A 27,952-nucleotide genomic window follows, 5' to 3' on the forward strand; every position below is an offset into this window, starting at 1 on the left:
TGCTAAAATAACTATTTCGTTCGAAAATATTATTACCATGAGCATTACAATACAGTGTCGCTAATGATTCTTTATTTAAATTCCAAGTGCTATTACTACAATCACGCTCGTCATTTAATTAACGTTAATAATAATTATAAAGTCAAAAATATTTAATCAAAATGTATAATCTACCCAATGTAAGCAGCATTATTATTTTAGTTTTACTAGGCAACACACGTACTCAATATGAATATCAAATATCTTGTGATTCTGTTGTTCTTTGAAATATGCTGTGGTGATCCACATTATTTAAATGGTATGTATTCTGTTATATTCGTTTAAAAACAAGTTATTTTTCATTAAAAGCAAAAGCTTACACAAATTAAGCTTACGTGTGTGTCTGATCCCTGAAATAAACATTTATTATTATTATTAATTTCCAATTTTCAATTTCAATTTATTGCAATTTCATAAATACAATCCCTTAATATAACATTTGTAATGTAACAGTTAATTATACAAGGTAGTATTATGGATACCCAGTTTGGGTGTCGCAATTTGGTCTGAACAGCAGACCGTAGTAGGGAGACCCATATTTTTATTAATTTTCGTTTGGCTCGTCTAGGAAGTCAATTACGGCATAGTAGCACTTTTCTAATAAAAAGTTTTTCAGTATTTTAATAAATTCATTTTCATTATTTAGGCTTCGAATTTTTTTGGCAGATGATTATATATTTTTACAGACATTACATAAGGACTCCATGTATGTAGTACTAAATTTGATTGTGGGAGGTTTAATTTATTTATATATCTTTCGGAAAATCGACGAAGCTTATTTTCTTTCTTTGTGTAATTGTGTAGATTATTATTATAATAAAATACAAAGAGTTCGTATAGTCAGCATGAATTTAAAACAATTTGTTATGTTGTAAAGTGATAACCCTCACTTCTGGGATTAATTACATAAATAAAATTTGAAAGCAACGACGTGGGACTCTAACCCGTAAGTAGAGGTATTTAGTGAGAGTTACTTAATATTATATTGTAGATGAACATTCTTTTCTTGTTATTTGGTTAAGTTCTCATGAAATTTAAGTTATTATATTTTTTATAATCGTTAATAAAGTGCCGGCAAAATACCTTTATTTATTTACGGTGTGTGTGGATTGATGCAACTACTGTTAATAATGTTATAACTCTTGTTTTTATGTATTCCATTATTTTTTTGACTTACTCGTGTAAGGCGTTGAGAAGACGTTTGAGTATTTTTATTACATGACTTTACATATATTTTAAGTGAAATGAGTTGTAAAAAGATGAAGATGTAAATATTGATTAAAAAGAGTGGCAATTTGTTTCTTGCCACTTCTTCTTCTAACTAAAGCTCAACCCTTTCCGAAGTGGCGGTGGATGTAAAAAGAAAACTTTTAAACATTCTTAAGTGTCATTTCCTTGACCTAATGATTGAACCTAATTTTTTTTATTTTGATTTTATTTCATTACCCTAAAGGATTTGAGCTTTTAATTACTGTTACTAAAAATATTATACTATTAATAGTAATACGTAGGTCACACTAAAACTTTTGCGTAACTTAAAAAACAACATGTTATTACCAAAATATTATGATTATTGCTTTTCAAAATACTTTCCTTTGCATTTTAAATATTTTGTCATGTGATCGAACCATTTTTTAAAACAGGAGGATCACAGGTCTGAAGGCATGTATTCTACGTTCTGATTGTACGCTATCACTGCCACTTCGGAATTGGTAGAAGTAAAACCTCTCATCAAATCTTCGATTTTGGCGAAAATACAGAAATCACAGGGTGTTAAGTCGGGGCTATGTACAGGATGAGTGAGGAGTTGTTTTTCGAAAGCTACAAAAGACAGTCTTGTTGGCCGTGTGTGAAGAAGCGTTCTCATGATGTAGGAGAACGCGGCCTTTTGATCGTCTTCCGCGAACTTTTTTTAACAGCCTGGGTAAACAAATGGTTGAATACCACTTGGCATTAAAACTTTTTGATCTTCAAGTGGAATTGTGCAGATGGGACCAGTAGCTGAGAAAAAAATTGTGATCCTTTTTTACCAACGTTTCTCGCCTGCCTCACTTTTGTTGGCCTGTTCTCATTTTCAAACACCCATTCACAAGATTGCTGTTTTTTTTTGGGTTCAAAACAATAAACCCACGTTTCGTCTCCTATGATAATGTCATAAACAGTATTAGAATGTCCGTGGTCGTACTTCCTTAGTATCAGTGAGCACCATTCCACGCGAGCCCGCTGTCAGTCATCAGGGATCCAACGACAACAAAGTTTCCGAACTTTCAATTCTTCGTGTAAAATTTTCTGAATTTGGGTCATACCAATCCCCAATAGTCCTCGAACTGTCTCATAGGTAATCCGCGGGTTTTCTTCAATTACCTGCTTAACAGTAGCCACATTATTTTCGTTGACGGCAGTTGAAGGCCGCCCTTCATGAAATTCGTCTTGTAATGAAACCCGACCTTTCTCATGTTCAGCGAACCATCGCTGCACGGTGCTCATGCAAGGTGCTATTCTCCCAAAAGCATTTTGAAAACGAGCGGCACAATCTTGCGGAGAGAGAGAAATTTTAAAATCATAAAAAATCATCGCTCTAAAATTTCGACTTAATTCCATTTTCGTTGTGTACTTAATAAAAACAATTGACAAATGATTTCCCGCCATTTGTTTTTTTTATTACTAAGAAGGTTGCAACCTTTCAAAAATATATCATTCGAAATTCAAATAGTTCCGATTAGCTAGAAGTGCAAACCTTTTAGTGTGCCCCATGTACATTATATTAATTAAATATAATATTAAGAGTTTACAAATTTAAGCAGAATTGTAAGTAGAGGTACTTATTTAGTCAGTATTGCATGATATGTAGATGAATATTCTTTTTTGTTGCTCGTTTAAATGTCACTGCTTACGGATCGTCCCATTCCCTAAAACATTGTCAAGGGAGGCGATGGCTGGCCCATGCGTCATGCTCGTGAACGGGCGCTACTTGAGGTGGCAGGATGATCCTGGTACCAGAAACTCTGCTTCAGATTCTTAAGAGTTATTGATTTTTTTTTTTATTTAAATCGCTTATATAATGCTCGCAAAATACTTAAATGTATTTACGGTGTGTGTGGGCGATGCAGCTACTTTACTCAATTTCTTTTGTTTTGTATTAATTTACATTTACTTTTTTTACTTACTCGTGGAAGGCATTGACTATTAAACGTTTGCGTAATTTTGATGTATCACCAACATACATTATATAATATAGGTACCTACATAAATGCAAAATGCTGAGTTTGTAAGTGAGTCTGGCCACTTTTACGTGTCCTAAATAGTAAACAAATACGGCGTACTATATATACTACTAATAGTTGCCCAAGTTTTATCTCAATAAAATGTTTAATATGAGAATAATCATTAACAGAGAGAGTTGTCATACTCAAACATGCAGGGCAAGCCTGTCAGCCTTTAACGACCGTTCCCAATATACTATCTACAGATAGAGATAAATTACTACATACTACTGTCAGTAATTAGCTATTAATTATCTGAAGCTGTCCCAATATACCTACTCGATAAGTCATTCTTATCGCCTTATATTGTGACGCGTGAATTGCAATTTCCATACAAACTTCTATCGCTGCTAAACTATACGTCGTCCCGATGAGAGACAGCGTGTACGAATAAGGTGGGTTACCGTAGATAAGTTTTTTGGGACAGAAAAGTCAACGATAGTTACGATTTTATCTCAAGAAAGAGATAGACTGAATATTGGGAACGGCCGTTAGTTGGCATAGCGACATCCCATTCTGCACGGACGCACGCCAAGAGAGGGAAGACAGAATTACTTGTAAATATTTTGAAAATTACTAAAAGACAAAAAGAAATAAGTTGTATATTTTTTTATTATAATGCTTTTATTAATAAGAACAGCTTTATCGCATGTATATACCTAATGGTAATAGAAAGGAAAAATATCAAAAGAAATCAAGAACACAGAAAATTGTAAAAAAATCTTCCTCGCCAGGCAACTCGTCTTCGTCTTCAATATGTTAAGGAACACTATTCAACGTCTTTAAATTTTTATACCAAGGCTTCAATTCATCCGATACTATATCTTTTTAATCAAATACAATAAGTAAATCCTTTTTGGCCTCGGATATAGGTAATTCATTATGCATATTTTTCAATTAATTTGGAAATGCTTCACTTTTCTTCCTTTTTGTTCGTGTAGCTCTAGTTTCTATCTTTGCCGTTAATATCTATGGAACTAAAATTCTGACTCATGTCGTAAAATGAAATCTATTAATTCTAAGCCACTGCACTCTATTTCGTACATTGTCCTTATCTTTGTTATGAATTATTTTACATGCCAGATCTTTTAAGTCGTAAAAGTCATAATATTTCAATTCTTGTGTTTTATATGGCTCCTCAACTATCTTCTTTTTTTGAATAACAGGTTCTTTTTTACGCCTTGCAGAATATACCAAAGTTTCTTTTTTTTGTGATTCTATAGCACTGTGCATAGAATCTACCTCCATATATGTATGTCCAAATTCCAAACACTTTTGCTCAATTATCTGCAGATTTTCAATATTGTGAATAGCCCAGACAAGCATAACAGCCACATATTGGTTTCTATTTTAGCCTGAGATAGTACCTTTTTTTTACATTTATATTCAGACCATAGAAAACAGTATGCATTGTTGGTTAATCCTACTTCGTAAATAGTTAGGTTAAATACGGATATGCATTTGATTTTCTCCACCTCTTCATCGGCTTGACTTTATTCCACATTTTTTGATAAATTTCCTCTGATACTAAGCCTCTAAAGAAGAATTATGAAAGAAGATGTATCTTCTACAAGTAAATCTTGTAGAGTAGTGGATCTTCCTAATCGGATACGTCGCCAAACAAGCTCTCCATCTGTCTCGATTTCATCACTAACACATTCATAATACAGCGAGGCTCTTGGTACTGGTTGTCAATCTGTAATAATTATCACCCACGATGCCTAGATTTTTCTTGATTATATCGGTATAATATCACAGAGAAGAGGTTTTTATATGCCGGTTGATTGGAAAGACCTATATTTGGCAATGGGCGGAACACGTACCAGTTGTTCGACGTTTAGAGAAGTTTTCTTAGTTTCGTCCACATCTGCAACGATGACAGTACGATGCTGAATTGGTTCAGTATCACTTTCAGAAGAATAGTGATGTCTTGGAAACTAAAATGAATTATTACTATACTTACTGATGACTTTTGTTTTGAATTAAGTAAAATTATAAACTCAAAACTCTGTAGTAAAGAATATGAATACCTTGTGTTGCGCAATTTTGTTGTTACCATAGCCAAAAACTTTTTTGTTCTGGACGACAATATCACATAAGTATACGATCTTGTACCTTATACACGCACACAGTCCATAATATTTAATAAAAAAAAATCTATTAAATGAAGCACGTGCGCACGCGACTATCTTGAAATGAGACTAAAAACTTTTGATATTAAAGTAAAGCAACAAATTTCATTACTCGTAACACGAAAAACACAGCAAACTCACTTATTCCGTTCTGATTCATACCTGTTGATAAAACCAAGGAGTGATTTAGTTATTACATACAGTGAGAACCATATAAAATCCGATATACTGATTTGTCGGTAGTAAAAAGGTATATGTTTCATAGTCGTTTTTGTGAGTGAAGAGAATAAATTCTTTTATTTTATTATCACTGTATTCAAATTTTCATGTTGTGTAATAAGTAATTCTATCACTTTTTGCTTTTAGGTTTAAAAGAAAATATCGTAGATAATAGTTTTGTACAGAAAAAGAAACCGTTATACAAGCTTCTGCGGTTATACGGTTTTGGTAGATTGGAGAGGAGCTACAGCTCACAGGATATTAAATAAAAAAACCGTGTGGTGTAGTGAGACACCGGATAGGAACGAAGTTCCTAAATATAAAAATATAAATTTTACTGATTCCCTAAAAAAGCGGCAGTTTCTACTGAATTCCACTGTCTAAAATAAAAACAAGTGTATGTATGTATGCACGGAAGAAGTTAAACTTCTTTGGCGTAACAAAACAAATCCTTAAAATAATTTTTCGTCGTACTATTCTACGTTTGTAGAAATAACCATATTGTAAAAATCGTGAAATAAATTATTGAATATAATACGGCTGTATTGGCTTGAACCCTTTGCCTGTCCTTATAATGGACGAAGAAACGAAAAAAAAATTATTAATGTCGGAAACGTCAGAAACTGAAAACTTTTATTTTTAGATGTCGTGCGCGCGCAACGTATAATAGTCAAGGGGTTTATTTTCAATAACATCAAAAAGGAAAGTTGGTTTTGCTTTTATGTCAATGTAATTTTGCAGTTATAAACCTATTTAAATATAATTTAATTAAAATTCGTTTATTTTATTTTAGTTTCATTTGGCCTTGTTACCATGCTCCAAATGCTCCAAATAAATAAAATAAACAATCAATGTAATTTGTCAGAAATGTGTCAAGTGTCAATAACTGTTACTTGTCAATTATTTATATATAAATAATAATCAGCAAGATATTGTCGCGTAGCTACGCTTTTACGTTCCGGACGTTTTTTTTCCGATTAGGGTACCCCTTCCGCATCGTCCCATAAGGAAATGCGTTCCAAAAAATTGTAAGGAAACTTACAATTTTTAAGCTCAGTTTTTTTCGCCCATTCTACTCAGGTCTATGGCATTTTTATTTGATATCATATTTAAACTATCATAATAATCTGCTGATTTGAATGAAAATATTTTAAATACCTACTATGATACCAACGTGATGGCAATGTCAACCTTTTATTGATTTTTAAATACTTTCAAAATCCAGCCAATTTTTTAATACAGCTTTGTACTTCAAAATTATCAAGCCATTAATTTTTTCTTAGGAATACAATTTCGATAAAGTTCAACATTCGCGATATTTATATCTATCACGAAATAGGTATATTAAATTCCGTTCATCCATCTTCGAAAATTTTGGACTTCTGTGCAACTGTTTATCCCTTATTTTGTTCCCTTAGGGGTGAAATTTCCACTTATTATGTAGATAACTCTTGTGATTCTCAAAACGCCCCAGTATTTCAATAATGACAAGTATTATTATCTATCTACAGCTCATATACAAATATTTTTATTGTGAAATATTATAGAAGATTTAATACCTATATAAGAACTCTGAAGTTATTGTTTATAGAATTCCTTATTTCTCATGAAGAAATAAAAGTCACTCATATGAGAGATAAGATAAATTTAATGAAAAAAGGTTCATAATAATTAATTATCCGGTGTGAATATCAAGTAATTACTAAGAATTATTGTTAATAATACAATTATGTGAAAACACTGTGAGACGTAACAATAAAAAATTAGAGTTCAAAATACAGTAAACGAGCTTGCAAAATATAAACTAGCATCTCATAAGTAGTTTTAATTCGTTTTTTGGGTTGTGGTGCGGGTTCAGTAAAGTCTAAATTTCTTCCAGCACCAGATTGTTTGCCAAATAAAATAAATGAGCCCAAACTGGCGTTGCGTAGGGACGTCGCTTTATTGTGTGTCTTCTACCGAATTTATCGCGGGGAGTATTCCTATAGGGAGTATAGAAGACCTGTTTGATCTGGTTTCTACCGCCAGATTCCACCTTCTCACGACACGCCACAAATTACGATATCATCCCCATCATCTGGATGAGTGGCGTTCCTAAGCATTGCGGCTTTCAATTAAATTTCTTCCACGTTCAACCAAGCTGCGAAAAGTTTCGTGCACATCTGCAACAATGACAGAAAAAATTCGCAGAGCTAGTGGCTGGGGGGCGGGTCATTCTGGTCCATGTGCGTGAAAGGTTGCTGCTTTGCGTGACTTGTCGATCCTGTTGCGAACTTTGCTTCCATTGGTATTAAAAAGCGTGATGTTAGATAATTTATTTCTCAACTCAAATGTTGATACACTTTTATGATATTTTTAAATTTTATAATACCGCTTGTTTTACCGGCAATACGAGGTATCAACTTGATAAATTTTACTAAATTATGTGTATAATTTGTTGTGTATTACGCTATATAAGTAAGTATAGATTCATAACTGTCCCACGGGAATTCGTTATTTTCTGGGATGAAAACTATCTGCAACTAATGTAGGTTTGATAGCGAATATTGATATACAGGGTGTCCCAAAGTTATGGGACATGAAGGGAGAGTACCTTAAATATCGAAGATAGGCTATTTTACTGAAAGAAGACTTTATGTTATTTTTAAAAGTTAGTACTTCTGCATTTAAATATTTTCTAAAAATTACTTGCCTCGTCTGGGAATCGAACCAACTGAAATGTAAAAAAAACACCCTTACTTTTATAATGTCAATCGAAAGAATGGCCAAAAACTAATAACTCTTCTTAAGTAACATAGTATTTTAAAAGAAAGGAACAACGTATAATGAATGTTTTCCTACTTGGATTGGTACGAATGGACCGATTAGATGGACGGCCAGATCCCCGGACCTTACACCATTAGATTTCTTCTTTTGGGGATACGTGAAAGATATGCTATACAAAAAACGATACGAGAACGTGGGCGAGTTACAAACAGAATTGTGCCATATCATATCGAGTATTCACCATAAAATGATAAGAAATACAACAGGCAGCGGACTCATTAAAAGATTGGCGATTTGCGTTAGACAAGAGGGATCACATTTTGAGCATTTAATTAATTAAGTTAAATATCCACTTAATTCTAAAAATACTATGTTACTTAAGAAGAGTTATTAGTTTTTGGCCATTCTTTCGATTGGCATCATAAGAGAAGGGGTGTTTTTTTTTTACATTTAAATCGGTTCCCAGACGAGGCAAGTAATTTTTAGAAAATCTTTGAATACAGAATTACTAACTTTTAAAAAAAAGATAAAGTCTTCTTTCAGTAAAATAGCCTATCTTCGATATTTAAGGTACTTTCCCTTCATGTCCTTTAATTTATAATTAACCTAAAATATAATTACATAGGTACATATTTATATCATAGAAAAAACTGGCTTATTTTTTTAAGACAACCCTGATGTTGACAGAAGAGGTAAAAGTGACGCGATAGAAAGGGAAGCAACTTCTAGGTAAATAAAAATGTAGGTTAATAGCGCTGTGCGATCTGAATTACACCTTATTATATGACCGCAAAAGTCCCTATTTCTTTAAATGATTTTTGGAGTGAGACTTCTGTTTTTTGTTTCTTCTATTCTTTGTTTCTGCTAATTTTAGGTTGTTATTAGTTACAGAGTACTTCCGTATGCCGCCGCTGTTTGAACTGGATAACTATGAACAATGCATGGGCAGCGAAGACGGTGTGTTTTGTGTTGTTGCTGTGGATGTCATAACAGAGCCTGATAATGACGTAACAAATATCATAAAAGTAAGTGGAGTACTTGTGTATGAGTTGTTCGTAATAATCTGAAATCTTATCCAGCTTATATTAATCTTTTTTTTTATGGAATAGGAGGACAAACGAGCGTACGGGTCACCTGTTGTTAAGTGATCACCGCCGCCCACAATCTCTTGCAACACCGGAGGAATCACAGGAGCGTTGCCAGCCTTTAAGGAAGTTGTACGCACTTTTTTTGAAGGTACCCATGTCGTATCGTCCCTGAAACACCGCACAAGGAAGCTCATTCCACAGCTTTGTAGTACGTGGAAGAAAGCTCCTTGAAAACCGCACTGTGGAGGACCGCCACACATCCAGATGGTGAGGATGATATCCTAACTTGTGGCGTGTCGTGCGAAGGTGGAATTCGGCGGCAGGAATCAGGTTAAACAGCTCTTCGGAACACTCCCCGTGATAAATGCGGTAGAAGACACACAATGAAGCGACGTCTCTACGCAACGCCAAGTGATCCAGATGTCACAGAGCACTGGGTCCCCGACAATTCAAGCTGCTCTGCGTTGCACGCGGTCAAATGGATCGAGCTGATACTGGGGTGCGCCAGACCAGAGATGACAGCAATACTGCATGTGTGGCCGGACCTGCGCTTTGTAGAGCGCTAGTATGTGGGCCGGCTTGAAGTATTGCCGTGCTCTATTAATGACGCCCAGTTTCTTTGAAGCCAATTATTAATTATCTTATCGTTAATCTTCTAACTGACCATAAAGGCAATCATCAGAATGACCAGCAGATGGACAGTGACATTAATGTAATATAACTGAATAATAATAATAATAATAATAATAATAAAGCCTTTATTACAGTTAACAAAACAAAAATTTACTTACTAGCTAATAGACATACTATAAATCATTTTAATTAATTAATTTATCTTACATAACTATATTATTAACCTAATTATTAGTAGTAACTTTTAAACAGACTGTGTCCTCTTTCTTTTAACAGACAAACAGTTAATCCTTCGACAAAGGCCTCCTCCAAGGTCTTCCATTCATTCCGGTTCCTTGTTATTCTATTCCATAGTGGTCCTCCTATCTGTTTCAGTTCATTCTCCCATCGTATGAACTGTCTTCCTCTATTCCTCTTATCTCCTCTGGGGTACCATTCAGTTATTGATCTAGTCCATTTTGGTGTTTCATCCCTCATAAAGTGACCTACCCATCTCCATTTCAAAGTGCGTATTGTTTTCTCTATGCTTTTGAACTTAGTTTTTCCTTTGATATGATCCAATCGCACTTTGTCTTGGCGCTTTATCCCGACTACACTTCGTTCTATTGAGTTTTGGCAAACTTTTAACTTACTTAGTTGTTTTTGGGTAAGGGCCCAGGTCTGACAACCATAGGTAAGGCAAGGCAGTATGCAATAGTTGAATACTTTTCTCTTGTCTTTTATAGAGATTTCCATGTTCTTCATCACTTCTTTTAATGACCAATACTTCTTCCAAGTGTTTGTAACCCTTCTGTTGATTTCTTTTTCTGTTGACTCCTTAGTAGCTATCACTTGTCCGAGATAAATATACTCTTCTACATATTCTATGGGTTCATTATTTACTGTTATTATAATTTTGTCAGAATTGGTCATTATTTTCGTTTTTTCGGTGTTCATAGAGAGTCCAACTCTCATGCTTTTTTCTGCTAACTGCTGAAGCATAACCTCTAAGTTTTTAGCATTTTCAGAGAAAAGTATCAAGTCGTCAGCGAAGCGTAGATGATTTAGGTACTCTCCATTTATTCTTATGCCATATTCCTCCCAATTCATCTTACGAAATATCATTTCCAATACGGATGAAAATAATTTTGCTGAGATTGGATCTCCTTGACGGACGCCTCTTTCTATGGCAAACTCTGAACTGAATTGGTCGAGTCTTATAATAGCTTTACTCTCGGCATATACTTTTTTCAGGATGCGAATGAATTTCTGATGTACACCTTGTTGTTCAAGTGCGCACCATATAGCATTGTGGTCCAACGTATCAAATGCTTTGTTGTAATCTACAAAGCCTATGTAATATTTCTTTTTATATTCCGAGTATTTTTGCAGGACTTGCTTGACAACATGGATATGGTCTAAAGTTGAAAACTTACTCCTAAATCCTGCCTGTTCTTTCGGTTGGTTAAATTCTAATATATTTGTGCACCTAGAAAGCAAGATTTTGGAAAATATTTTGTATATGTTTGACATAAGACTTATCGGTCTGTAATTTGCAATGTCTTTTTTATCACCCTTTTTGTGTATTAATATTATAGTTGATTTGGTCCAGTCTGCCGGGATAACTTCTGAATCTAGGATATCATTATATAACTCTGTTAGTCTTGGTGCTGATTCTTCTATTGTGACCTTTAATAATTCGTTCGTTATTTGATCTTCTCCCGGCGCTTTGTCATCTTTTTGGGTTTTTATGGCTTTTAGGGTTTCTGAAAGTAGAACTCTGGGAACAGGTTCTTGATTTCTTATTTCTTCAGTACCTTGGTTAGCTCTAATTTTTCGGTCTACCTGGTTTTCCCTTCTTTTATAAAGCTCTTTGTAATAATTTGCTGCTGTGTTTGCTATTTTTTGTCTCTTTAGTATTTCTTTGTTGTTTTTGTCTTTAAAACTTGGCATCCATTCCTTTGCGTGTATCAGTTCTTTGAAAACCTTCTTTACTCCTCCTGTCTTTTCTATGTGTCTTTGTAATGTTGCAGTTCTTTTTGATTTCCTTTCCTTCCTTATATTTTCTTTAATTTTTTTACTTAATGTCGTAATTTCTTTTATATGTTCTTTTCTATTTTCCAATAATATTTTTCTTCGATCCATCAATTCTTTAATATCATCGGAAATTTTGGTTTTGTTGGCTTCATTATGTTTTTTTGTTTCTGTTTTAAGATTTGTTATAAAACTGTTGTATTTTTCTTCTATGGTCGTGCATTTTCCCATTGTAATGTTATTTATAGACTTTAATATTTGCGTTAACTTATTTTCATTAGCTTTACACCGTAGTGGCCTTTCTGCTCTCTGTAATGTTCTTGGCCGTTTTGCCATAGAAATCATCAATTCTGATCGTACCATTCTATGGTCTGTGTCGAAATTGAATTGAGATTGACTTATAATATTTATTTTATTAAAGTATTTTCTGTTGTTCGTCATAATGAAATCTATCTCGTTTTGGTATTTGCCGTCGGGTGAAATCCATGTCCATTTCTTGTTCTCTTTTAAGTTGCATGAGCTATTCAGAATGAATAAATTATTCTGCAGTGCAAAGCTTATCAATCTTTCGCCATTTTTATTTCTTTTCCCGTAGCAGTATTTATCTAGTATTTGTTCTTCGCCATTTTTCCGTTTACCTATTTTTGCATTGAAGTCGCCCATCAAAATTATATTTTCATGTCCATGTTTTAAAGTATTTTGCAGGGTTTCAAAAAAATGTTCTGTTTTCAGCAAACCTTCTTTATTTGTTGGTTCTGTGGGTGCATATACCTGTATGATAGAAATTTTTTCTTCCTTCATAACTGAATAAAGCAGAGTTAATTGCGACTCTTCTTGGGTCAAGGCAGGCCCTGAATAACTTTTGCTGCGTCAAAAATAACCAAAATGTAAAGTGTCTAATTTTATCATCATTACGTATTATTTTATACGTAAGTATCCATCCATACACTGTGGTATTATCTAAAGATAGTTATTGATAAACTGTCTCCTATGTCTATCCCCTATAATCTTTACATGAAAAAAACTTTCATGTGGTTTATGTCAACTGTGGGATCAAATCGATATGATTTGTGACCTTCAAATCAAAGTGGGCTTCTGTTTGTTACAACTTGCAAGAGAACATGGGTGTTGGTAATCACTTCACAATAGGAGACCCGTATTTTCGCCTGTCATCTTATTGCAAAAAATCAATAATTCTTCTTTCTTTTATAAATATACTTTATTCAATGCTCAATTGAAACACATTCAGTATTTCACCTTTTGAACATTATGTCGCTTACTGTAACCAATAATTTTATTTGCAGAAATATTCCCAAAATAAGCAAAAACAATATAACCACTCAAGCTTAGAGCGAGGGATCTGTGTCACGAGTAGTTGCAAAGGAAACAACATTAGCAATTTAAACATGGAAGACTTAAATATCGTGCTTTCTGAATGCATCAATGAAACTATTTATAATGAATATAAAGTAAAAACACAAGTATCAAGAATATATTATTGCCATAATTCTAAACGACAGGTTGATGTAGATGTGGATATTGGAGATTGGATATTTGCTGTTATTATTTTAATAATAGTTCTGCTCAATATTATTGGCACTTTGTATGACGCGCAGCTGGATAGAACAATGAATAAAAGTACAGGTATGAATTATTGATAAACACCTACAGAGATCAATGTTAATTAAAAAATTTAAAGTTAATTAACAAGTAGGTATATTATTAAATACTGAAGGCTTATTACGAATTTTCACTAATAGTTATACTAATAAAAATTAAAACATAAGAAATAAAATGAAGTCGCCAGGAAAGTAACACTTAAAATAAATTTGTTGATTACATATTATAATATTAATAGTAATAATAGTATTCAATAGTTATCCCAGATATCAATATATAAGAAGTATTTGCTTTTAACTGTGGCTTCGTTCGCTTTAAATATGTATCTCGCTCTCTCAGCACCTCTTAAAAGATATCATTGTATGTGAAAGACGTAAAACGTTAGAATTAATATTGAAATCTCTAATTAATAAATACCAAGAACCAATAAAATTAAGTGGACACACTGTGAGGTTACATAAGTGATTCTACAATGGTTCCAGATTTTACTGAATACGTTATACTGAAACTTGCCTTAAATTTCTACCGCGCTCCCTCGGAAAAGTTAAAAATTTCGTGATGAAAGGTACCCTGTGTCTTATTCTGTACCCCTGATATTCATATTTTTCACACAACAAGTGTGGTCGAGTAGTTAAGGCGTGACAGGGTGAGAAACAAACTCAAATTTCACGTCTATAGTTTCTCGTTATTTAAAACAAATTCATAAGAAAATTAAAATTTGCTATATTTTTAGGTAATCAATATTTACTAAGTTTTTCCGTATTTCAAAATTGGAACGAGTTTATCTCAAACGAGCGAAAGGATCCAAGATTAAGAAGTTTTCAAGGCTTAGACGCGATCAGGTATGTATTTCCTGCAGTTGCGGTCTTCGTATTATAAATAAAATTATAGATTTTTTTATCAAATTTGGAAAATGTAACATAGAAAATATATAATGTCATATTTTTCACATTATATTTTCCGCAGCGAGTACATTTTTGTAATTATTATAATAACTTATGTGATATTTGTTTTCACAGAACTGTATTAATATTATTAGTAATCATGGCACACGTAATATGGTTCATGTCATTAACTTTTATTGACAATCCTCGAGAGCTTGAATTGGTAAGAGTATTAATTATTATTATTTATTTAATTACTTCTTGACACCTCAACACCTCGAGATATAAGATATTAGGTCTCATTAGCTCAGTACTTTCACTAGCAACGGCGCCCTTCAACTATGTACGGCTGCAAACAGAAACACAATTAGTGTGTTATGAAATAATGTCAATTTTATGAAATATGGAGTGCTGAAGAAAGGTGCTAAGGTTGAATGACCTGCGTCTGGGAAAACAATAGAAGGGTTAGATACAATAAAAATATTTTATCTTACATGTTAACAATAAAGAATTAACAATGTTTTAGAATCTTGAGAAGCTGTCTTACCAAGTTTTGTTCAGTTCAGCAGCTCTGACGCAAATCTACTTCGTGATGTCAGGATGTCTCCTCACGCATTCGCGTAAAATCAATGCAGAGCAACGCTCAGAATCCTGGATGATATTGCCATCGCTATTTATCTGTAGATTAGGAAGGTAACTAGAACTTGTAATAACAAATTTCAAAACTTTTAATCTATAACTTGTTTCTAAAAAAAAAAACAGAATAGCCTTCCTGCGATGCCACAACTTCTTCTTGAAGAAGTGATTGGCCCCACGAGCATTCGCCACTTTTCCCTTCTGTCCGACATCCTGGTACACTTGTTCAATGGACCGCCCACAGCAGACTTAATTTGGTCGGTACATCGCATGGCCGACCTTCTTCGCCCTTTGGAACCCTCCACTTTGCCCTGCACGACAAGACGTTCAATGGCTTGTATGAAATGTTACAGCGCCATGCTTGAAGTACATTTCAGACAGAAAGCCGCAAGGCAAGCTCTGTTTTCCCAGGAGGTTAAGAAGTCGAGCGGCCTGGAAGGAATGTCTCCCGTCATGTTCGGAATGTAAGCCCTGAGTTGACGAGGGGTTCTCTCGGACAAACAGACTAAGTACGTTCAATTCTTGCCCACCCATTGTTTAATTTTTGTACTGATATATAAACTTTTAAATCAGATTGACGCTACTTTTACCAGCATAATACTGAATTACATTTAACAACGTACCATAGAGAACGTTCAGGTAGAGAATAAACTCTTTGGTTTAATTCTCTTTGCTTTTCGTTTATTGATTGTTTCTACGTTTCAGGGTACTGCCCCCAATAATGATGATCCTCGGTTTCACCACCACGTGGTACCGCCACCTCGGCAATGGTCCGTTGTGGAACTACTACGTGGGCACAGCGGTCAGAGACTGTCGGCAATACTGGTGGTCACATCTACTGTTCGTGAACATCTTTCTGCCATATACCGAAAATAGAACCTGCTTATATCAAACCTGGTAAGTCTGGTGCCAAGAGTCAACAATCGTCTCATCCCGATCTCTTACATAAAATGTCGGCAGTTACTGTCGTCAATATGGCAGTATATTATGTTTTATGTGAATACGTACTATATTTCTTTGCGCATAATATAGTATATCTTAAATGAGAAGACCAACGTGCTCCCTGCCTGTGATCGAGGAAATATTCAATTGCTCCTCGCTTTACAATATTATATACGATAGGACTCAGATCATATTATTTGTCAGTATTGAAGTTGATGATTCCGTTTAACATTATTCGAACTGCTAGTTATTGTTCCATCAACTACTTCCATAAATATGATACAATACATACGATATAAGTTCCCCTTTTGGGACTTAAGACGTGAAAAAGCTGAATTTAATGCGTGACGAGGCGTCCCGGATTTTGATTTATTTTAAGTAAATCTATTTTTTTTTAAAAAGATTTTTAATATGTTAGGTTAGCTAATTACATAACTTAATACACACTGTAGGGACTAAATAAATTGACGGACTTGGTATAACGTGGATTCACAACTTTTTACGCTAGAAGAACTGAGTTGCGAGATTTGTTTTTTTTTTTTACAAGTTATGATTTTGATGCAATGATAATGTTTATATGAACTAATATGTACTAAATTTATTCCAACAAAGTAATTCTTATAAATATATTTACAATACTATGATTACAATATATTAAAAATATTAATATTATTGAATGAAAATACCATATCAACTCCGACCTGCGTTGATGACGTCACCTCACGCAATCCCTAATTAAAACATTGAGTGCTGATGAGGCGTGTAAATAGCCTTCACCTTTACAATTGTTCTTAAAAACAAATTAAGTACCAAAAAAAATAATATTATGGTTCAGTAATAGAGGCTCAAGTATTATATTAATTTGTTCCTAATGATGAATCCTCGAAAAACACCAATATTATATTATTATCCACAGCAATGTAAGCCCACGTACCTCGGCTGCTGGTGCTGTGATCCCTCTCAGACAGGGAGATGGGAGATGTCTAGCTTCTATGTGATTCTTCCAGTGGCTGCCGGCCAGCGAACCTTAGATCCTATTAAATCCACCGGTGGAGTGGTTGAAACACCAAAAACTACCACTGCGTGGGGTCACAAAGGGTCCCACTGAAGCACAGATGCAGGAGTATTTATTTCACGGGATTCTTTTAGTTTTTATCAAATAGGAATTTTTAAAAGCGGAGCGGCGCGTATTCGACGTAACAAGAATGGCGATAGGTGAGCAAGATGCTCTCAACTGCCTTCTAGTGGCAATGTTTCGAGACAATCCAATTTGTTCACGTCACATTTTACCTTCTAAGCGGGACTACCCAAGAAATAAAGTCAGATAAAATATTAAGGCTCAATATTTAGATCAAATAAATTTCTTAGAATATTAATGTGATGATGTTACAATTGTTATATTAGATGGTATAATAACAATTCATTTTATTTCCAGGCAGGTCTCTGTGGAAATTCACTTATATACCATCGGTTTATTCATATATCTGGCCACCAGGAGACGTTTTAGGAATCTCGCATTTATCATAATGTTCCTCGTTGGTTTAGTTGGACCAGCGCTACCTGTGTGGTTAAAAGATACTGAAGCTACTGTTTTAATTAGTCCAGAGTAAGTTATTCACAAAAAAATATTTTTTATTACACTTATAAGTGACCTAACAGGGCAATTGGTTAAGGATAATTGAGTCCACACATAATATTATAATCATGTACATACGGAAAATGCTATTCGCGCACAAAAGTAGTAATTGTAACAGTAACAATGCCATTACAGTGTTAAGAATAGGAATTTATATAAAAAATGTGGAAAGACTGCGACTTAATACGGTAAAGAGTAACATAATTAATATATGACTTTTACATTAACAAGTGATACTTCAAGATGTACATAAATTCATTGGTTTTACTTTAAATATAAAATTTCAGATATATTCGAAGAATAGAGAGCTATGAGTTCCGTAGTATACATTCCTTACCTCACAACAACTTGCCAGGTTACGTCATCGGAATGTGTTTGGGACTGTACATATATGACGCACAACGAAATGATAAAAAGTTTCCTAATCGCAAGGTAATTCTAAAGTTAAATCATGAACCAAACTTCTTCAATTAAAACGAGTGTGTGGTGGAGCCAAAATTTGAAAACAATAAACCATCATTCACAAGTCTAAGGGTATATACCGTAATTTGTAAGTAAATAATTATTTTTAAATGAAACACTTAAAATAAAACACTTTTTTAAGATACCCATGTCGTATCGTCCCGGAAACACCGCACAAGGAAGCTCATTCCACAGGTTTGTAGTAAGAAGAAGAAAGCTCCATGAAAACCGTACTGTGGAGGACTATATCGATATCCAAATTTTTGGCGTGTCGTGTGAAGATGGAATTCAGCGGCAGGAATCACGTTAAACAGCTCTTCGGAACACTTCCCGTGATAAATGCTGTAGCACACACACATGAAAGCTATGTCTCTACGCAACGCCAAATGATCCAGCCGTTCACAGAGCACTGGGTCCCGACAATTCAATGATGACAATGAAGTGTTATCGAAGAGCGGTGATACGACAAATGGGGTTTTTAGTGGTATACGCGCAAACTTGAGCCTTCGGGGGGCTAAGTTCTTACTACTCCAAAGACAACTCGATAAAAGACACAAGTTTCTCCCGGCACTGGGCGACGATTTCCCGAGAGAGACCTGCATAGCTCGTGTATACGGCATCACCAGTGATGTCGTCTGCACAGCAATGTATTTTGGAGGTGTCCAACATATCATTGATATGCAGATGAAACAGTGTAGCAAATAGCACACAGCCTTCGGGATCTCCAGCGTTCATGGGCTTTGAGTTGAAGCAATAACCGTTGAAAATGACCTCTATGCTGCGCCCAGTGAGGAAGCTGGAGGTCCAGTTGCATAAACTCTCGGCAAGCCCAAATAATGAAAGATTTGAGAGAAGTGCCTTGTTCCATACACGACCAAAATCCTTCGCTATAACCAGGCTAACTGCCAGGCCTTCTCCCTTGCTTTTGATAGCCGTCACCCATGTATGTGTTAGGTGTACCAGAAGATCGCCTGCCGACAGACCATGGTGAAACCCGTACTGTCGGTCGTTGATAAACTGGTGACCTTCTTGGTACAGCTAAAGCTGCCGGTTAATTATGCTCTCCATGATTTTGGAGAGGTTATAGCTATAGGCCAAAAAAAGGAGACATTTCGGATCCGGCAAACTACAGGCCTATTACCTCCCTGCTCTCCAAAATCATGGAGAGCATAATTAGCCGTCAGCTCTTGGTATACCTAGAGGGTCAACAGTTGATCAACGACCGACAATACGAGTTTTGCCATGGTCGGTCGGCAGGTGATCTTCTGGTATACCTAACACATAGACGGGCTGCGGCTATTGAAAGCAAGGGGGAAGGCCTGGCAGATAGCCTGGATATAGCGAAGGCCTTTGATCTTGTATGGCACAAGGCGCTCCTCTCCAAACTTCCATCATTTGGGCTTCCCGAGAGCTTGTGCAAGTGGACCTCCAGCTTCCTCACTGGGCGCCGCATACAGGTCGTTGTCGACAGATATTGCTCGAACCCGAAGCCCGTGAATGTTGGAGTGCCCCAAGGCTGTGTGCTGTTTCCCACGCTTTTTCTTCTGCATATCAATGATATGTTGGACACCTCCAACATTCATTGCTATGCAGACGATAGCACTGGTGATGCCGTATACATGGGCCATGCAGGTCTCTCTCGGGAAATCGTCGACCAGTGCCGGGAGAAACTTGTGTCTTCTATCAAGTCCTATCTTGAGAAGGTCGCGGAATGGGGAAAATTGAACCTTGTCCAATTTAACCCCCAGGAGACTCAAGTTTGCGCGTTAACCACTAAATAATCCCATTTGTCGTATCACCGCTCTTCGACAACACTTCCCTCAAAGCCTCGCCTAGTATCGGAATACTGGGTCTCGAAATCTCGAACGATTGCCAATTTCGTGGTCATCTGGAAGGCAAAGCCAAATTGGCTTCAAAGATACTGGGCGTCGTTAATAGAGCACGGCAATACTTCAAGCCGGCCCACATACAAGCGCTCTACAAAGCGCACATGGAGTATTGCTGTGATCTCTGGTCTGGCGCACCCCAGTATCAGCTTGATCCATTTGACCGCGTGCAACGCAGAGCAGCTCGAATTGTCGGGGACCCAGTGCTCTGTGAACGTCTGGATCACTTGGCGTTGCGTAGAGACGTCGCTTCATTGTGTGTCTTCTACCGCATTTATCATGGGGAGTGTTCCGAAGAGCTGTTCAACCTGATTCCTGCCGCCGAATTCCACCTTCGCACGACACGCCACAAATTAGGATATCATCCCCACCATCGGGATGTGTGGCGGTTATCCACAATGCGGTTTTCAAGGAGCTTTCTTCCACGTACTACAAAGCTGTGGAATGAGCTTCCTTGTGTTGTGTTTCCGGGACGATACGACATGGGTACCTTCAAAACAAGCGCGTACACCTTCCTTAAAGGCCGGCATCGCTCTTGTGATTCCTCTTGTGTCGCAAGAGAATGTGGGCGGCGGTGATCACTTAACACCAGGTGAACCGTACGCTCGTTTGTCCTCCTATTCCATAAAAGAAAAAAAAATAAGGCGTATTTGTACCTGGTTTTATATTAATTACAGTTCAAAGTAGTAACTAAGCACAATACATTGAGATTAGAGATAGACTAGCTAGTAAGTGTACGAAATTTTATTTTGTTTATCTTATAAGGAGGAAGAAATAGCTTTCAAAGTCACCATTAAACTTTTCTGTCTCCAGATTTTATCTTTGTTAACGTGGATGGTTATACCAGCTACAGTTCTATTGTTCAGTATATCTGGAAAGTATTTTATCGGAAGCCACGAGCGAGCACCTCTTCTGTTCAGAATGATATTTGCTGCAGTGCATAGACCCATACTTGCGATTTTGTACGCGTTCCTTGTACTCAGTTTTGTGTTCAAATTTAACAGTAAGTATTTAATATAATATTGTTAGTATTAAATGTGTTTTATGCGTATGACTGTACACATGTCGGACTCCCTTATATTATAATTGCAGATTTTGGAAGCATTTTAGCAGACTGGAGTGTTTGGCGGATACCAAGCAGACTTAGCTACATGGTGTATATCATCCATGTAAACATTATTCAATATTTGCTCGGGACTAGGACTCAACTGGCCAACGCATCTTTCATTAACTTGGTGAGTTATTAAAGTGTTACCTTATTATAAAATATATTCTGACTCAAGTCAGGGTATCTCAATGTTAGTTGTATTTATCCTAACAAAATTAATTTTTCGTTTGATATGGATAAAACAAAATGATTCAAAATTAAAGAATGATATTATTAAATTTAATATACACTGGCTATCTATGCAATTTCGACACATAATAGGTAGTTCATAGATGCCTTTGCTAAGTAAATTGTAACCGTGAAATATTTATAACTTTTCCACAGTGCCAAGATACGTTTGAGTCAAAATGGAAAATAAACAATCTCTAAATTCAAAACACACATACTAGTTATTTGAAAACAAAGTGGCCGGTTCGACATTGTGCCAATTTCATAGGTGATCTTATATCTATCTTTAATCGTATACTTCCGTAATCCCACCTCTTTTGGTGTGGTAGCAACCAATAAGGTACTGTTTCAAGTTAAATCACCATCGACTTGCCTATCAATTATATTAGCGAAAGGAATGGTGAGTTATTAAAGTGTTACCTTATTATAAAAAATATTCCGACTCTTGTCAAGGTATCTCAATGGCAGTTATATTTATCCTCACATATGAAATTTTCGTTTGATATGGATCAAACAAAATGATTCAAAATTATAAAAAGATGATATTTTTAATTAAATAATGTACACTGGCTATCTATGCAATTTCGACACATAATAGGTACCTAGTTCATTGATGCCTTTGCTAAGTAAATTGTAACCGTGAAATATTTATAACTTTTCCATATTGCCAAGAAACGTTTGAGTCAAAATGGAAAATATACAATCTCTAAATTCAATACACAAATTCTAGTTATTTGAGAACAATTGTGGCCTGTTCGACATAGGCGATCTTATATCTATCTTTATTCGTATACTTCCGTAATCGCATCTCTTTTGTTATGGTAGTAACCAACAAGGTACTGTGTTTCAAGTTAAATCACCACCAGCGTGCCTATAACTGGTAGGAATGCAGCAGTGCCGGCACCACCTTCTCTGCATTGAGTCGAAATGTGTCTCTATATTCTGTGGAAACATTTTTTGGATATTAGGAAACGTTTTACTCCAATAAGTATTTCTGACACTGTAATTTTTTGTGATGAACTTACAATTCCTTGGATTGTTGAAATCATTTCTCTGGCGGTTTATACAAAGCTTTTATTTTTTAATTTTGTAATTAAAATTATTATTATTATTAACGAATAATAAGTCTGTTTTTTTTTAGAATATTTATTTAAAATACAATATAGTTATAGCTTACAATATAATAACACACACTTAAACTTTAGGAAGCTTATCTGTGTGTGAAGCCGCTTAGAATAAAATTACATAATATTTAAAAAGAAAAGAACAATTACTTTCAATTAATACAGTTATTACAAGATGTTAAATTACAATTTTAAACAAAGTAGTATAGAAATCAATAAAATGCAAAACAAAAAATAATTATCAACTAAATCTTAGTAATTACAAATTAGTTGTCTACTTAGCTTACCGCAGATACAATTATATTAATGAAGGATTTTGTAAAAAGTACTTTTTCAACGATGACTTATATTTATTTTTATTTATATATAATTTTTAAATCTCTAAGGGAGTCTCGTTTAAGTATAGAGGAATGACGTAGTTGTTTGCTCTGGTGCCATATATATTTGTAGATTTAGGTAATTTAAATGACATGTTTGTTCCTGTAAATTGTCATAGATGAGGCAGTCTTTGAATTTCTCGAAGGAATTTTGATTCATTTATTTCTGACAATATACGGAATTTCACTTTATCAAAGACATTTATAACCTTGCAATGTTTAAATAGTGCAAGGTCCGTATTTTCTTTGTGTTTATAAAAATAATTTGTAACGATAGTTTTAAGAATTCTTTTTTGTAATTTGTACATTATATCCTCTAAATATGACTTGTACGTACTTCTGTAACGGTTTAGTCCGTAGTTTAAAACGGAATCCGCCAGAGCCATATATAATAAATCTTAGGGCACTATAAGGTAACTTATATTTTAAATTTGCAAGTTTACAAAGCACCGATCTCAATTTAGCACAAACATGGTTTTTATGAGGTCCCCAATTGAGTCTATTATCAATCATATGCCCAAGGTACGAGTATTCTTGTACATTTTCTATTTTTATACAATCACACGTCTGTATTGGATTGTGGAAACAACGGTGGTGGTGGGCGATAATAGCGGGTTCATTTTGTGTTTTATGATGAGACGAATGTACATACATAAGTTTAGTTTTGTCAATATTTATAACCAATCCGACATCATGAGCCCACATACACATATTATTGAAATCTGATTGCATATCATGTTCTGCTAATTTAAGGTTTTTGTTTGCAATAACCAAACAAGTGTCATCTGCAAATTGGTACACTGAGGCTTTTGTGATTACACCACACATATCATTTACATATAGTAAGTATTCTAAAGGACCTAAGATTGAGCCTTGAGCACATCCGCTTAATGTAGGTATCATAGTGCTTTTAGTGTTTAATACTTTCACTGATGTACAACGATTATTATGATAGCTTTTGATTAAGTTAAGAAATGGTCCCTGTATCCCATTTTGCGAGAGCTTTTCAAAAAGTATATCGTAATTTAGAACATCAAAAGCCTTGCTGAAAGCAATAAACATCACTAATATATTTAGTTTATTGTTTAGGTGACCATTTATTTCATTAGAGAATTTTTCTAAAAGTTGCGAAGTACTCTTGTTTTTTTGAAAACCAAATTGATTTTCGTTTATTATATTGTTTTTGGTTAGAAAAGCATTTATTTTATCACAAATATATCGCTCTATTATTTTATTTATGCTCGATAATCGGGTTATTAAAATTATTCGAAACTGTTTTCATGGTGTACGTATATTTGAGCCTTTGCGCATATTTATTTGTTTTATTTCTGTATTTATTATATATAAGCCTATTTTTTGCATTATTCATGTCTTGACGCCATATGTAAAAAAGTTTGTCGCGTTTTTTACACATTTCTGTCAGACGGCTATTACTCCACTCACATGATTTTCGCTTAGTGATATTAGTTGGACTTCCAATTATACATTTGCTATAAGCATAATAAAATTTGCTATATATATGCCTTATAATATCATTGGGGTCGTTGTAGGATAAAGAATATTCCAAATCCAGCATCAAAAGTTCAGCTCGTAGCTTAGTTTTATCATAAGTGAACTTATTTCGAACTGTGTATGTACTCGTACTTGAGTTATTCATGTTATTAAGTGCAAATGCACCGAGTAACGCGCAACCGATTATAGAATGATCCGCAGGTGCAACGTTTACTACTGCTGTGCATATATCACACTTAGAATTATCACGAATTAGGACGTGGTCGATACATGACTTTGTTATATTATTGCCTAATTTTTCTATACGCGTACAATTATTGCTGATGCCACATGAAAAACCTAGATCAGACAAAGTGTTTAAATATTGTTTAATTATGGGGTGCAATTTTTGGATATCTATGTTCATATCACCCATTATAATGAATGATCGATTACACCAATATTTACATAATAATGATGACAATTCGTAAACAAACCTTCTTTTGTCTGTTGTTATGTTCGAATTCATTTAAAATGAAATTGTTTGTTCGTGTAAAATTCAGACTGTTATGAATATACATTAACTAGTGGACCCAACAGACGTTGTCCTGTACACACGTCTTAAATTTGAAAAATCGGTCCAGCCGTTAGGAGGAGTTCACTAACATACACATGAGCAGGAGAATTATATTATATGGACGGAATTGAGAATCTAAACCAATTTCAAATTCACTGAAACAAACAAAAAAATCATCAAAATCGGTCCAGCCGTTTAGGATGTAGTTTAATTGTAACCATTCTCGAATCCACCTGAAGACACACACCAATCTCAAATTCACTGGAACACACAAAATATCATCAAAATAGGTCCAGCCGTTTAGGAGGTAGTTCAATTGTGAATCTAAACCATCCTCGAATCCACCTGAAGACACACAGAAAGTTTCATCAAAATCGGTCCAGCCGTCTAAGAGGAGTTCAGTGACATACACACGCACACAAGAATTATATATATTAAGATATTCCTCCTCCTTTTTTGTTTGACCTAAGCTGTACTTGAAGTGTATAATTTGTTAGTTGAAATAACATGCTTATATCCTGTTTTATATTCGCTTCAGTTATCATTATTATGTGTATTGTGTGCAAGGAATTTGATACTATATTTTCTAGCAATGCAAAGTTTTTGATAATCGAACGAATGTTTACATGAAATAATAGCAAAGATATATTATCAAACGGTAGTTGGTTACAGAAATCGTTCCAGTGAGTGCAATTTTTTTCTAAAATGTTGTCACTATCCATATTAAATCCGAAAGTGTTAGATAGTTATTAGAATGATGAAAACAAAAGTACTTAGATTTATAGACTTACAGTTTTTTAGCTTTAACTTCAACTGATCTGATTTTTAACTTTAACTGATCGAATCGATATAATTTTTGCACTTTCATTTTTTCGCACAAATATAGCACCATTTTTACACCATATATATCTAAAGAGATCCTTTAATTCCTCTTTCGTTTTCCACAATAAGAAGCGAGTTGCGGAGGCCAGTGATTCACGCAGGTACAGTTTGTTTCCCTGCCTTCCAATGTTTGCTGCTGTGAGAGATCCAGATTTGGAAGCTAAAATCCACTGATCCCGTATTCCATCGCGAAGGGTCACAGAGATTATGGGGTCTGCATCGTCCGTTATCATTTTAATCTCAATAACTATTTCTATTTTGTATATGCATAAGAATTATTTCACCGTATTAGTAGTAAGACTCCCGTGTGTACACCCGTGTGTATATATGACTATGTACGAATGTGCCCCACGTTGTGCATGAAACTGCCCAGTGTGTATATTTTAGAAAGAGCGTCATGGCTTTGTTATGTTGTTTTATTTTACTACAGACCCGTACCATATTACGAAATAGATAAGTACCTCGATTATAACTATGCACTAACATTTAAATTATTTTAAATCAAACTTGATGTTTTTAAATCATAGTAAAGTGTACAAAACCTTACTACTCTCTTTTAGAGTTATCATAATTTATTTCAGGTAATGAACATTATGGAGGTGACGTGTATATCATTCCTGTTGGCTCTACCGTTGTATCTACTCCTTGAGGCACCATTCACCAATGTTGTAAAGAATGTGATACACCAAAAACGTTTATCAAAGCAAGTCACAAAAAAGGAGTAGATTTAAAATCATTTTTATGATATTATTAATGGTAAGTTAATAATTTTCTGCATTCAGTTTGCAGCTACTCGATATCGTCGACTTTCAAAATCTGCAGAACATGCCACAAAAACTCTACTTTTGTAATTCTACTGAAGCTGAGAGTGAGCCTGAAAAGTGGCGGTCAAACACCATATCATTTGATTAAAACATTAAAATATATGTATTGTTAATAAATATGTTAATAAAGTATGTTAATAAAATTAGTAGTAAAATAACCTCCATCCTATGGCCTTGTCGCCTCATTGTATGTCTTCAGCCGTGATAAATTCACGGGGAGTGTTCCGAAGAGCTGTTTGACCTGATTCCTGCCACCGAATCCCACCCAAGCTAGCTAGATAATAATATTATTCAGCTTACACGTAAAGTGTATAATGTATTTTACTATATAATATATATAGTTACTGTGTCCGTGCATTCATTTGTCCTCTTATTTCAGAAAAAAAAAAGAAGAAACAATGATTTACATTCTCAGATTTTTTAATGATTTAAGATGACTATGACTTGACACTATGACTTGCGTTGAAGAAGTCTGAAAGAAACTACCGAACCCAACAAATCCAAACGTAAGAACATTAAGGGCCACTTTAGGTATGCAATATTAAAACATGTTAAACCCAACTGGTGTTATAACTGAGCCATCCATATGATTACGCGTGATCTTTAAATCCTTGTTTGTATTTTGAACTATCTAGCTGCGGTTTCATCTACAGGTTCACTCCACTAGTTGGAAGATACAAATCAAAATCATGATGGTGGGACATAAAAATAAATTACTACGTATTTATAGTTCTTATTCCTAATGTGGCACTGGACATAATAAATAGGGCGAAGTAGTCTACCTCCGTACGCGGGGCACATTCAATATAATTCAAAAACTAACCGGCATACAAGCACACTTTTGAATACAAAAAAAAATTTAACAACAAACAACCGTCTTCGAAAACACTATTCCAAGGCAATAGATATAATGTGCACTAAAAAGTATAAAAATAATTGCGTATTTTTATACAATCTAATTAATTAATCTAATTCTAGTTACGATTATTGTTATTTTTGGAATCGGTGTCGCTCGCCTCCTCACGATTCAAGCACATCTCACCTATAACTATGTATGTAGTAACAAACCTATCTTGGATGACACCGACTCCAAAAATTATAATAATCGAATAAGATTAATTA

The 27,952-nt window shown here is 34.7% G+C and overlaps 1 protein-coding gene across 1 annotated transcript; it reads left to right on the forward strand.

The window, feature by feature from the left end:
* Positions 1-26,762, forward strand: LOC126968595 (O-acyltransferase like protein-like). Its single transcript, XM_050813609.1, has 12 exons — positions 1-298; positions 9,305-9,444; positions 13,458-13,797; positions 14,507-14,615; positions 14,793-14,880; positions 15,647-15,802; positions 15,999-16,190; positions 17,671-17,841; positions 18,159-18,303; positions 21,033-21,222; positions 21,312-21,454; positions 26,588-26,762. Exons 7-12 carry the CDS (start codon positions 16,015-16,017, stop codon positions 26,729-26,731), a joined length of 969 nt encoding a protein of 322 aa, XP_050669566.1. The 5' UTR covers positions 1-298; positions 9,305-9,444; positions 13,458-13,797; positions 14,507-14,615; positions 14,793-14,880; positions 15,647-15,802; positions 15,999-16,014; the 3' UTR covers positions 26,732-26,762.
* The last annotated feature ends 1,190 nt before the right edge of the window (positions 26,763-27,952 follow it).

This window comes from Leptidea sinapis, chromosome 16 (genome assembly GCF_905404315.1).
Source record: "Leptidea sinapis chromosome 16, ilLepSina1.1, whole genome shotgun sequence".
NCBI classification, from domain to species: domain Eukaryota; kingdom Metazoa; phylum Arthropoda; class Insecta; order Lepidoptera; family Pieridae; genus Leptidea; species Leptidea sinapis.